The sequence below is a fragment of the Solenopsis invicta genome, chromosome 8 (assembly GCF_016802725.1).
Source record: "Solenopsis invicta isolate M01_SB chromosome 8, UNIL_Sinv_3.0, whole genome shotgun sequence".
Lineage (NCBI taxonomy): Eukaryota > Metazoa > Arthropoda > Insecta > Hymenoptera > Formicidae > Solenopsis > Solenopsis invicta.
In genome coordinates this window covers 21509727-21522576 of record NC_052671.1, presented here as the reverse complement: position 1 = coordinate 21522576, position 12850 = coordinate 21509727, and the positions used below count along the sequence as shown (strand labels likewise).

The 12850-nt window shown below is 39.0% G+C and overlaps 1 protein-coding gene across 2 annotated transcripts in view; it reads left to right on the top strand.

The window, feature by feature from the left end:
• Positions 1-12850, top strand: part of LOC105207823 (integrin beta-PS) — a 102656-nt gene that overhangs the window by 45978 nt on the left and 43828 nt on the right. For both annotated transcript variants that reach the window (XM_039452561.1, XM_039452560.1), the window contains exons 4-5: positions 5794-5958; positions 6034-6492. In XM_039452561.1, coding sequence (XP_039308495.1) covers positions 5794-5958; positions 6034-6492 — 624 coding nt within the window. The remainder of the gene's footprint in view (positions 1-5793; positions 5959-6033; positions 6493-12850) is intronic.

The window sequence follows — 12850 nt, the reverse complement described above, 5'->3', positions numbered from 1 at the left end:
ATCCGGCCTGGAGCCAGCTCCGGCTTCGTCAGCCGACCCCGCCACCACAAACAGCGGCGGCAGAGATCCCGCGCAGCATCGCGATAGCCGGCCAGAAGGGAGGACGTCTCGTCCAGCCCTCCGATCGACGGAACCAGGCCAAAATGAAGTGGCTGACCAATCCACCGACCGCACGGCCGAAACCCCGTCGACCACCTACGGCAACACCGCCGCCGCATCCAACACTCGAACCAGCGCGAGTTATGGGGCCGTTACCACCTCCGCCGATTGAAGTGGAGGTCGAGCCGGGGCACCGGATCAGCGTGCCACACTTCGCTGCCCACCGCGCACGAGAATGGAAGACCCGCTCAGGAGGAAAGCGGTGGCACGTACGCTTCAACCACGACGGAAGCGTACGCCGCGTCCGGGAAATTCCGCCGAAGTAACGAGGGGACGCCAATGCCTCGTGCCTCAAATTCAGGCACTTCCTAAGGGAGGGGGTGATGTGACGATGCACCCCATAGAGAAAGCATTGCCACGGCAAACACCAGCCGAAAAGGCCGCCGGGCCATAACCGGGGGTGCCGCGGGCACCCACTTTTAAACCATCCAAAGATTGCGATACCGCCTGGCGATAGACATCGCCAGAAGACACGCGCCGAGCCATCGCACGCGCTGAGTCGGCGCGCACGCGCTCTCAGACAACACGCGGTTCTCCCTTCCCCGACGACTCCGCCGTCAAGCGCCGAGAAAGATAACGGAGGCGAGCGGAGTCGCTCGGTATAAATAGGGCCACCGCGACGAGAAACGACACTCTGCCACCGACCAGCCTCCCGATCACGGTCCGCTGCGTCGGCAATATCCTGCTCCCGAAGTCGGAAACCCGGTCGAAGCGTGCTTGGCCGCGGCGAGAGAGTACTCCGCCTCCGACGCAACTCCTTTGCATAGTTACCAGCCTCCACGAACCGAAGACCACGAGTCTCGGTCCGCGAGCCGGCCACCGGTAAACCGGAGGCTATCCTCCTCTCCCCGCGACACCTACCAAAACCGCGACCGCCGTGTTCGGGGTCCCGGGTCAAGGTACTTGACAGGGTGTCGCGCGTCCAGCCTACCGGCGACGATCCCCGTCGCGAAAACCGCGAGACCGTGCGGGAATCCACTCCGCCTAGGACAATCGCGTCTCACCGGCCCGAACCGCGAACGGCACCGTAAGCCACGCCTACTGCGTCGCCGGAGCACGACGCACCGACCGCGGGGACCGCATCCCCGCCCCGGAATCGCGCCTACCCCGCCGTAGTAAATGTATATATCTGTAAATAGCGCAAACGTGTACCTAGTAGTTAAGAAATAAACTTGTATAATCCACGATTAAAACTCGAACTCGCGTCGAGTGTTATTCGAAGCCGTTCTGCCAACCTTCCTTTCTTCCGCGTCGAACCCTTTCCGCGGCCTCGCGCCGGGAACCCGACGAGCTGATCCGCGCGCGGAAAGTCGGTAAATCACAATGCTATCACTAATTAATTTATGCAAAATAACTTTGGTATTTTCTGAAACTAGACAAAATTTCCTTATTTGATATATTACTTACTTTCGTAGCAGTTATAGTCTTCAAATCATTCGAACGTTAAAAAACGTAAATCTCGAACAATGATAGCACATAAACACATTGTGTAACATAAATAACGTTCACGCCAAGCTGTTGGAAGTTTTATGGTTGCAAAATATTCCGCATTCGCAGCACTATCGAATGGCAGTGTTACCAACTTCCTGATATTAATAGAAAAAAAATTGTTTCGAGTTTTTTTTTTGCCCGGGTGATGCCTTTTGTCCGAGTCTCCCCTACTCTCTCCTGCTATGCTTCTCACTTCTACCGCCCAATGTCGCTACCCTCCTTCTTTTCTGCTTCCTCTCTACTCTCTATACCTGCTCTCCCGTCTAACCTCTAAATCCCGTCCCAACCCTACTATCACTCCTGTCTCACTATTCCCTTACTCCTGCCCTAACCCCTATTCTCACAACTCCACCTGCTACTTCTCTGTCCCTTCACCCCCTCGCGCTTCAATCCTGCCCTCCTTCTTCTCAAAAAACACAATCTCACCAAACACATTTTACAAGCACACGACTATCACTCTCGCTACCGGAAACAGAAGTCCCTATCGGTTCCTTATTATTATATATAAAAAGTTACTATTTTTAATTCGGTCCGAATTTATTAAATACACATATATGTAATTAAAATAATTTTGTTGTTTGTTCGTTATTTAGCCTATTAATTTCTGATGATTATTGATTACTAACATGAGCTAGATGCGTATTATATTATTTCAATTAATATAAAATACAAAATACCTTAATTATAACAAAATATAAAAGTATTATAAAAATTGTATCTGACAGAAGACACTTTCTAGTTTGTATTTATGTTTTTAAAGTTTTACTTTTAACTTTTGTTTAAGAAATATTATTTAAAATTTGTTCAAAAACAAAATGGAGTGCTAGTATTGACATATTCCTCTGTATTTTAATATTTAATTACGCACACTTCCTTATTCTTCTTAAACTCGGGCGTATTATTACATAAATGCATGTATACAGTGCGGTACAATGATTCGTGCGGGTAAACAAATAAGTCTAGCATATACTATATTTATTTACTTGCACGAATCATTGCACCGCACCGTACACACAAATGGTTTTTAACTTTTCATTTGGTTATACGTATTTCAAATTAAATAAATTTAAACAATAAGATTTTGCTAATGTGGGCCCTTACGAAATGTCTAAACAGGTTTCTTTTTCAAAATTTTTATAGCGAAGAAATTATTCAATAAATTGAATGTAATTTTATTTTTTATTTATAGTTTACATTATATTATAATTTTTCATTACTGCAGTTTATATACAGAAAGCTTACGTACATTTGCATATATTCCGTATTATTTTCTTTTTATTTTGATTAATATATAATTTTCTAACAAAACACTGTACTTTAAAATTAAAACTAATTTTTTTTTTAAAATTATACTTGTCCGCTTGCACGACGAAGAAAGGTTGCGTGTGCGAACTTGATGCCGGTATCATTCGAGTGAGCACGAGAAAGAGATGCGTATACTGTTGACGTATACGGCCGACTAGAACGATGTTGACGATGACCGCGATTGGGGGAGAAAGAGATGTTAAATAAACTGATCAAGAGCGCAAAAAGTCGGTAGCGATTCAATGATCCGTGAGATATGGATGAGCGGGAGTAGGAATTGACTGGAATTTAGAAACGCTCACGAATGTGAGAATTGAAATAGGTCTTTAATATCTTTATCACAGGCACACAAAGTACTCGTGATAAATCAATTTTTAATAACGTAATTGTTCAAAGCCGCACAATATTGGCTAAAACCCGCTTGATAATGTCAAATCGATTTTGGATGCTCACGTTTTCACACGACGAGATTTTGACCGCTTCGCTCGAAGTCTTTTCCGAATCTGAGAAACCGGTGTAAGATTTTGACGATCGACGGCGGAGCGACCGTTCGACGAAAGCAAGTCGGAGGTAGAGATTTTGCGCGAGAAATTATAACATTGGCCGCAGCTTCTCTAATAATTACCAACGGCGACCGTGACAGAATGGATTTTGACAAACAGGTAAATATTTTTCGCGATTGCAACCGCTGACTTGTTGCCGAGATACACGTGAACGCAAGAAGAACGAACTTGGATTTGACTCTGTGTTGACCGAATATCGGTCGTAAACAATTAACTGTTTATGAAAGAACAAGGAAAATTTGAATACATGAGGATGAATTTTTGTTATAGCAATAATATGCGAGTAAACAATTCTTAAATGACTAATTAACCAAACGATATTTTGAAGAAATAATTATTTACAAAATTTAAATGTGAATACAATAAGATTGAATTTTGCTTTAACTGAATCGATCGCGAACAATCCTCATAGTAGGGCTATATTATCATCCCTGTTCACTTTCAAATCATTATTTGGTGTAGATTTTACGAATGTCCAATGTTATAAATATGTCATAACTTTGAATCTAGAAGTTATTTAATAACACTCATGAATATATTTATTAAGTTTCAATATAAAATATTAATTTAACAAAGATGTTGTATAAAATATAAATGGGTTATTATAATACCACCTTCTCCTCTAAAATCGTAATATATTTGTAATATTAAAATAATTTAATTTTTTTCAATATTACATAAATATTATATTAGGTTGTTTAAAAAGTTATTGTGTTTTTTTCATTTTATTTTCAGGTGTGTTTATTTAATATACGTAATGAACATTAATCAATAATATAATGGCCGTTTTGTTCGATGACCTTCTGCCATCTCTCGGGCAACTTCATAATATCACGTTCATGAAACTTCTTATCTTTCTCTGCGAAAAACTTGTCTAGGTACTGTTTGATGAGGTCTTCAAAAGCAAACGTTTTACCGTTTAAAGAGTTTTGCAAGGAGCAAAAGAGATGGAAGTCTGATGGCGCAATGTCTGGGCTATACGGTAGATGTGGCAACACATCCCAATCAAGTTGCAATAATTTTTGCCGCGTGACCAAACCTGTGTGTGGTCTCGCATTGTCATGGTAAAACACCACACCCTTATAATTGATCAGCTCGGAACGTTTCTGTACGATGGCATCGCTTAATTTCTGTAGCTGCTCACAATAGACATCGGAATTAATCGTTTTTTTCTTTGGAAGTAGCTCATTGAAGACTGGTCCTTTCCAATCCCACCAGATTGACAGTATCACCTTCTTTTGGTGGATCTCCGCCTTTGCTTGCCTTTCCGGTGCTTCACCTCGCCTAATCCAACTTTTTTTTGGCTGACATTGTTGTAGACTATCCATTTTTCGTCGCCCGGGATCATACGCTTCAAAAACGGGTCGTTTTCTTTGCGTTTGATGAGTTGATTGCAGACGCTCATGCACTTTGTCAGATGAATTTCTTTTAACTCATGTGGTATCCAAACATCGAGCTTCTTTATGAAGCCTAGCGATTTCAAATGAACATTCTCAGTGGACACTTTTAGAGCGAAAACAAACTCCCAAACCGTTGAATGCTTATTTGCTTGCATCAATGCTTTTATTTCATCATCTTCAATCTTGGAAAGTCTACCAGAACGATGAATGTCTTTAATTGAAAAATCACGGAATCGGGCGAACCAGTTCTGGCACTGACGTTTTGCGACGATAATTCTGCTGTAAATTTGACGCAACTTTTCTTTTGCTTCAGTTGCTTTCTTCTTTTTTTTGAAATAATAAAACAAAATATGGTAAATATGCTTTTTAAAATTCTCCATGTTAGAACCACAATTGCAAGCACAAAACTCGACCGAATCGCGTCAATTTTTTTTTGGTTTTTAGGTTAAATGTCAAGAACAAAACGCGCGTAAACATTTGACATTCCTGTCACGCTCATATACAAATAATCCTGAATAACGTCATCTATTGAAAACAACGCAATAACTCTTTAAACAACCCAATAGTAACACAGTGACATCATCATTAGATTATTGTGATTCATTGTAATGGACATTTTAATATTATTGTGATACATTTGTAATATTTCAGCAATATTCTAATGAGATAAATCTCATTATAATATTGATACAAAAAGTTAATATTTTAATATTGTTATTATATTACGTGTTACACGGGATTTATAATATTTTCGAAAATGTTTGGCTTTGAATAATTTATTTATTTATTATGTATTTGAATCTTTTAGTATATTGTTAAACAATTTTCGTAAAAAGAGATTCGTAAAAAGCGATTGATATTTACACAAGTAATAGGTAAATTTTAGTTCGGTGACTGGCAATGTGGATAATTTGGAAGGCGGCTTGGATGGAATTGTGCAAGCAATCGTTTGCGATCAGCAAGTTGGTTGGGCTCATCAAGCGCGGAAGCTGATGCTAGTAGCGACCGATGGATTTTTGCATTTTGCTGGCGAAGGAAAGGTAAGGAACGAGTGATCAAAGAAAAGTTTTCAAGTTCTTAGAATTATATAAATTCGAGTATTTTCTACATGATAGCTTGGAGGTGTAATAGAACGTCAAGATTTTCAATGTCACATTGATGAACGTGGACAGTATTCTTCGGCGGAGAAATACGATTACCCCTCTCTGGCGGAGGTATTTCGATTGTTGCATGAGCGCAAGGTCAATCTGATCTTCGCCGTGACGGAAGACAGTCGTCATGAATACGAATTAATTGCTGACTTGTTAAAAGAGCAAGCTAGAGTCGCTACTCTGACACATAATAGTTCCAACATTCTTGAAATCATCAAGAGTGCATACCACGAAATAGTGAGTAAAGTAGTGCTGCGCGACAATGCGACCGGCCCGTTGCATCTTAGCTACCTCTCCGCTTGTGGAAATGAGACGAACGTGGAATCGAATACGTCCGAGTGCGACGGAATACAAGAGGGTCAGGTGTATGAGTTCAAAGTCTTCATAACAGCTGATGAATGTCCGAGAAACGAGAGCCTCTGGGTGAGTTGTGTTTGTAATGCAAGATAGTTTGCAGAATTATAAGAGATCACAACTATAATATTTGGAACTAACTCGGTTATCTTTGAAATATGTTAAATACAAAAATCTAAGAGACATGTATTTTTTTATACTTATAAATTTGATCCCATATTATGCAACCAATATAAACTGATATGATCTGTAACGACGATTGAATCTATATCAATCTAAATACGGTCTAAATTTTGATATTTCCCATACTACTGTAAGACGTTCTTGTTCTGTAACGGAATAGTCCTTTTTGGGATAAGATAACGCACGACTCGCAAACACGATAATATTTTCAAAACCGTTAATTTCCTGAATAAGCATCGCTTCAAGGCCTACAAAGCTAGCATACTCGTACGTGAATCTGTTTGAACGCTTGTTGTTGTTCTTTCCTTTAATTCCAGCACTTGTCCCTCATTAATAATCGCGTGAGTGGCTCGCTGACAGTCGCGAACTGTGATATAAAACGGCGATACCACGATAACAATCCTAAGAATCGTTGTAATTGTTTAATATTATGCGTCGCAGGATATTCTAAAATCGGTCTAACTTTCTCGGAGTCGACGATTAAGTCGTCCCGTTGATAAATATCGAACCTGTGAATGACAAAATTTACATTTTTTAGGATTAATCGTAAAACCGCCAATCAAGATTTTACTTAAAAACACGTTCAAACCACTCTAAACGTTTGTCGCAAGTCAGTTTACAATCACGATGTCGTCTAGATATGCGAATGTGTGAAGTTCCATTTTCGGTTTGATTAATTTTTGTAAAAGATGTTGAAAAGCTCCAATTAACCCGTACGGTATTTTCGTAAAATGTTAAAGACATTTCTCGGGAACGCTAAACGCAGTAATTTCCCGATTATCTTTCTTCAAGGGTATTTGAAAGTACGCTTGATTCAGATCAATATAGTCGAAATATAGTGCGCAGACCGTAATTTGTCTATAAATAAATATAACTTTATTACTTCAGCATACAATTAAGCCAAGAAGTGGACTTGGTTTACATCACATCTAAATATACTCATTCATCCATTTTTTAACCGCGTGTACTGATTATTATATCCATACTATACTATAATATCTGATTATTATACCTATACCTATACTATAATACCTACACTTATACCTAAACCTTACTTTTTATTCTTTGACTAGTATTTTATATTGCCTCTACATTTTTTTTTACTTTTACATTTACGTTTACTTTACATTTACATTTCGTCTTATCTTTATCCTATATTTTCATTAGCTTTAACTTTACTTGTCTGTTCCTATCTACTTTTTTTCTACGCTTGATCTTATATTCCTATTAGTTTCCCCTATTCACAGCCTCTTTACAATTCTTTTATGTTATACAGTTATAGATTCAAAACCTGCTTTTCTAACTCTTGTTGCCTTAATCTGCTTATTCTATCTTTTGATTTTATTGTTTACTTCTATTGACACTGCTCACACACACACACACGCACGCACGCACGCACGCACGCACGCACGCACGCACGCACGCACGCACGCACGCACGCACGCACGCACGCACGCACGCACGCACGCACGCACGCACGCACGCACGCACGCACGCACGCACGCACGCACGCACGCACGCACGCACGCACGCACGCACGCACGCACGCACGCACGCACGCACGCACGCACGCACGCACGCACGCACGCACGCACGCACGCACGCACGCACGCACGCACGCACGCACGCACGCACGCACGCACGCACGCACGCACGCACGCACGCACGCACGCACGCACGCACGCACGCACGCACGCACGCACGCAGCACGCACGCACGCACGCACGCACGCACGCACGCACGCACGCACGCACGCACGCACGCACGCACGCACGCACACACACACACACACTTTCTCTCTCTCTCTCTCTCTCTCTCTCTCTCGTCTCTTTCCTCCTTTTTAATTCTCTGACCCTCTTTTTCCACAATTTCTTCCCTATTTTTCCCCTCTGCCTATTTAAATCTTCCTCGTATATTTATTCCACGACCCTGTCTTTGTTTTCTCTTAATTCGCAAATCATTCGCTAGTTTTCTCACAGTCCTTGACATAATGTTCTATACAGTCCCTGTTTTTTTCGCAAAATATAAACAACCCTTGCATTTCCTCTAACCAATACTTGTTCGCTTGTTCTAAATTCCCGCACCTTAATTTCATTCTAGCTCTTATCTCATCACCTCTACTTGTATCTGCTATATTTTTACTTTCTAAGTATTTCGGCAATCTTCCTTTTAACCTATCTTCCTATATATCTTATTATTTCTTGCCTTTGCAATTTTTCCATCCTTCCATTGTTTGTGCGTATTTCTTTCCCTGTTTATTATTTCTATACTTGTCGACAAAAAATAAGGAACACTTCACCAAAAATTAGGCTATTTTTAAATCGCTACAGATCGGCAAAAAATCATCGCAAATAAAAAATGAAAAAAGCATATTGAAATTTCCACTTTAACTCTGAATCGACAAATTTTTAAAGTTCTTTTAACTTCCTTGTCTTATGCAGTAAAAAAAAACACACTTTGTTTTGTTCCTTAAAATTTGACACTTTGTAGCTCGACAAAAGAATTTTTTTCAAATAATTTAAACAAAGCTTCATAAACTACAACATTTTGTCTACAGAATGCTTTTTTTTTATTTCTCAACGATTTTTTTTGACCGAATTACGTAACTTTGAAAACCTGTATTTTTTACAAATGATATTTGTACTCCGTGAAAAATCATTGTAGACGAAAAATAAAAAAGCATTTTAAAGCTCGAAGTTTCAGCTTTAACATGCTATCAATGGTTTTCAAAAATTTTCTCAATTTTTCAGTGCTATGCTCCAAAAAGTATACTGTTTTTTTCCTTAAAATTACGTAGTTTTGACAGCTTGCAGCTCAATAAAAAAAATTTTTTTTAACAAATGCAATAAAAGTGCCATAAAGTATAACATTTTCTCTAGAAAATGCTTTTCTTTAAATTTTCCTACGATTTTTTTTTACCAAGTTACAAAATTTTGAAGAAACACATTTTTTACAGTACCTTTTTCGCAAACTGACGTTTATTACCGACATTAACATTACTCAATGTGCACCACGTAGAAGTTGCCGGTCGGATTTTTGCACATTGTGCGTGTGAGTGTGCGTGTGCGTGCACACGTGCGTGTGTGCGTGCGCTTGCGCGCGCGTGTGTGTTTGTATATGTGTCACAGCGGAGATAAGGACTTTGCAGTTTGTCACTTCTACAGTATTTAATATTTGTACGCAAATTACACATTACTAATTGTAAGTATTTATGCTGCACTCACTGACACACAAACACACACACACATACACACACACAGCAAAGAGAATTTGGAGTCATTAAATACTGCAAAAGTGACGAACTGCGGAGTTCTTATCTCTGCTGTGACACACGCACGCACGCACGCACGCACGCACGCACGCACGCACGCACGCACGCACGCACGCACGCACGCACGCACACACACACGCACGCACCCACGCACGCATACTCACGCGCACACGCACGATGTGCATAAATCCGACCGTCTACCTCTACGTAATGCACATTCTGTAATGCTAATGTCGGTGGTAAACGTCGGTTTTCGTAAAAATGTATTGCGAAAAATGTGTTTCTTCGAAGTCTTGTAACTCGAGCAAAAAATAAAATCGTAGGAAAATTAAAAAAAAGCATTTTGTAGAGAAAATGTTATAATTTATGGCACTTTCATTGCATTTGTTAAAAAAAATTTTAATTGAGCTGCAGGCTGTCAAAAATACGTAATTTTAAGGAAAAAAAACACTTTCTGGGGTATAGCATTGAAAAATTGATAAAATTTTTGAAAACCATTGATAGCATGTTAAAGCTGAAATTTTGAGCTTTAAAATGCCTTCTTCATTTTTTGTCTACGATGATTTTTCACGGAGTACGGATATCATTTCTAAAAAATGCAGGTTTAGCTTCAAAGTTACATAATTTGTTCAAAAAAAATCGTAAAGAAATTTAAAAAAGCATTCTCTAGGAAAAATGTAGTTTATGAAGCTTTGTTTGAATTGTTCAAAAAAATTCTTTTATCGAGCTACAAAGTATCAAAAATACGAAATTTTGAGAAACAGAACAAGGTTTTTACTGCATAAGACAAAAAAGTTAAAAGAACTTTAAAAATCTCCATTTCAGCGTTAAAGTTGAAACTTCAATCTTCAAAAAGGTTTTTTCGTTTTTTATCTGCGATGATTTTTCGCCAAGCTACAGCCATTTAAAAATAGCCTAATTTTTGGTATCTGAAAAGTGTTCCCTATTTTTAGTTGACAAGTGTATTTCTAAGTCATCTGCTATGTCTTTTCTTACCTCCTTTGCCTCTATCTCCCAGCCGTTCCTATTGTAATATCTTTCCCTTTCTTTCTCATACATGTCTTTCCAAATATAATGCTCTTTCTCCTACCAATACTTTTTGACTATTTAACCTGCCTTCCCTTCTTTAATCCTATTTTCGTATCTCTTAGCTCTGATCCCCCATCCTACTCCTAGTTTATCCATCAACAGTTCTTTTGTTATTATGTACCTCGGTGTACAGAATTCTAGCACAAATAGCCACCTGACGTAATCCATCATTATTTTCTCTAACTTCTCCATCTCTACCCATCCCCAAATTTCTACGCCATACGCCATAACACTTTGCATCAGGTATGTAAAAAAAACCCATCTTCTCTTTACATCATTTCTACATATTCTCTCCCCTAATCCCCATACTTTTTTTGCCGCTATTTTACCTTTACTACATAATTTTTTCATATGTTCCTTATAATTACTCTTATTATTTGATACAAAGCCTAAATATAATAACGTTTGTATTTCTTTAATTTTTTTTACCACAATTCCGTTTTTTTTTATTTTTTCCTTCCTTTTCCTATTAAATACCATTATCTTTGTTTTATACGGATACAATTTTAATTTCCTGTCTATCAAAAAGCGCTTTAACGTTCTCAAGATATCCTGTATTGCTTCTTTATTTTTCGCTATTAATACTATGTCATCTGCATATACCAACTTTTATATCTTTTTTTCTATTACTACGCCTCCTATCCCCGTGTTCCTTAATAGCTGCTCAAATTCCGCCATGGGCAAATTAAACAAAAGTGGGCTCATCACACATCTTTGTCTAACACCATTTTCTGTTGAGAACCTTTCCGTGACCCCTTGGCTCGTTTTTAACACTGTCTGCGTTTCTTCATATATTTTCTCAATTCTTCCTATCAGCTACTCATTTATACCCATTTTGCTCAACACATTCCACAGCACCTTCCTATCAACTTTGTCGACGGCCGCCTTCAAATTCACAAATAGCATATATACTTTTCCGTCCTTTCCTCCATTTTCTTTCTCCCTTTGCATCAGGTGACTCAAGACGGAGATATTGTCCATTGTCGATCTTCTTTTTCTACTTGACTCATCGGAACCAGGTCTTTTGCTTCAACCTCCTGCTCCAGTTTGTTCCTTATAATTTCCACATAAATCTTATGCGCCGAACAGAAAATAAAGGTATTTCTGTAATTAACTGACTTTCTCCTTCTCGCCTCTTTTATATAAAAGCATAATTATGCTCATCCTCTATTCACTTGGCATTTCTCTTGTATTCCAAATCTATTTCATCAACTTGACCAACCTATTTTACAGTTTCTTGCCTGCGTATTTTCATGCTTCCATCGGTATCCCATCGATTCCTGCTGCTTTTTTAATCTTTATTTTTCTTACAGCCTTCCTTATTTTTGTCTCTTTTATTTCCTTTTCTTCTGCTTGCTGTCTCTTCTCCATCCTATCTCTTCTCTCTGTCGGCCTTATTTCTGAACTGTCAAGTAGATCCATGAAGTATTTACTTCATTCTTTTTTTCCTATCTTGTTATCCATCTTGTTGTTTTTTTTCTCTTTTCCTATTTATATATTTCCACATGTCTGCTTCGCTTTTCATCCTTCTCAATTCTTCTTTTTCCTTCTTTCTCTTCTCTTTTTGTTTTTTTTTAGCAGTTTTCTTTTAGATTTCTTTTCTCCAACAATACTAGTATCTGTCTCTTCCTATTTTCCCTGTCCTTTATCTCTTATAGATTCTTTTCGCCTCTCTCTTCTTTCTAGTGCAGATTCTGTCCTAAAAGTCTTTATGTTCCAGCTCTTTCTTCCTTCTCTTCCTTGATCTTTTCTTCACCATTGCTCCTTGTATAATCTTCTTTATCTTTTCTCATTTTTCTTCCAATGTGTCCGTTTTCTTTTCTCTAGTTTTTCTGTATTGCATAGTTCTTCCGTCTTCTCTGCATACACCTCTTTCGTCTCGTT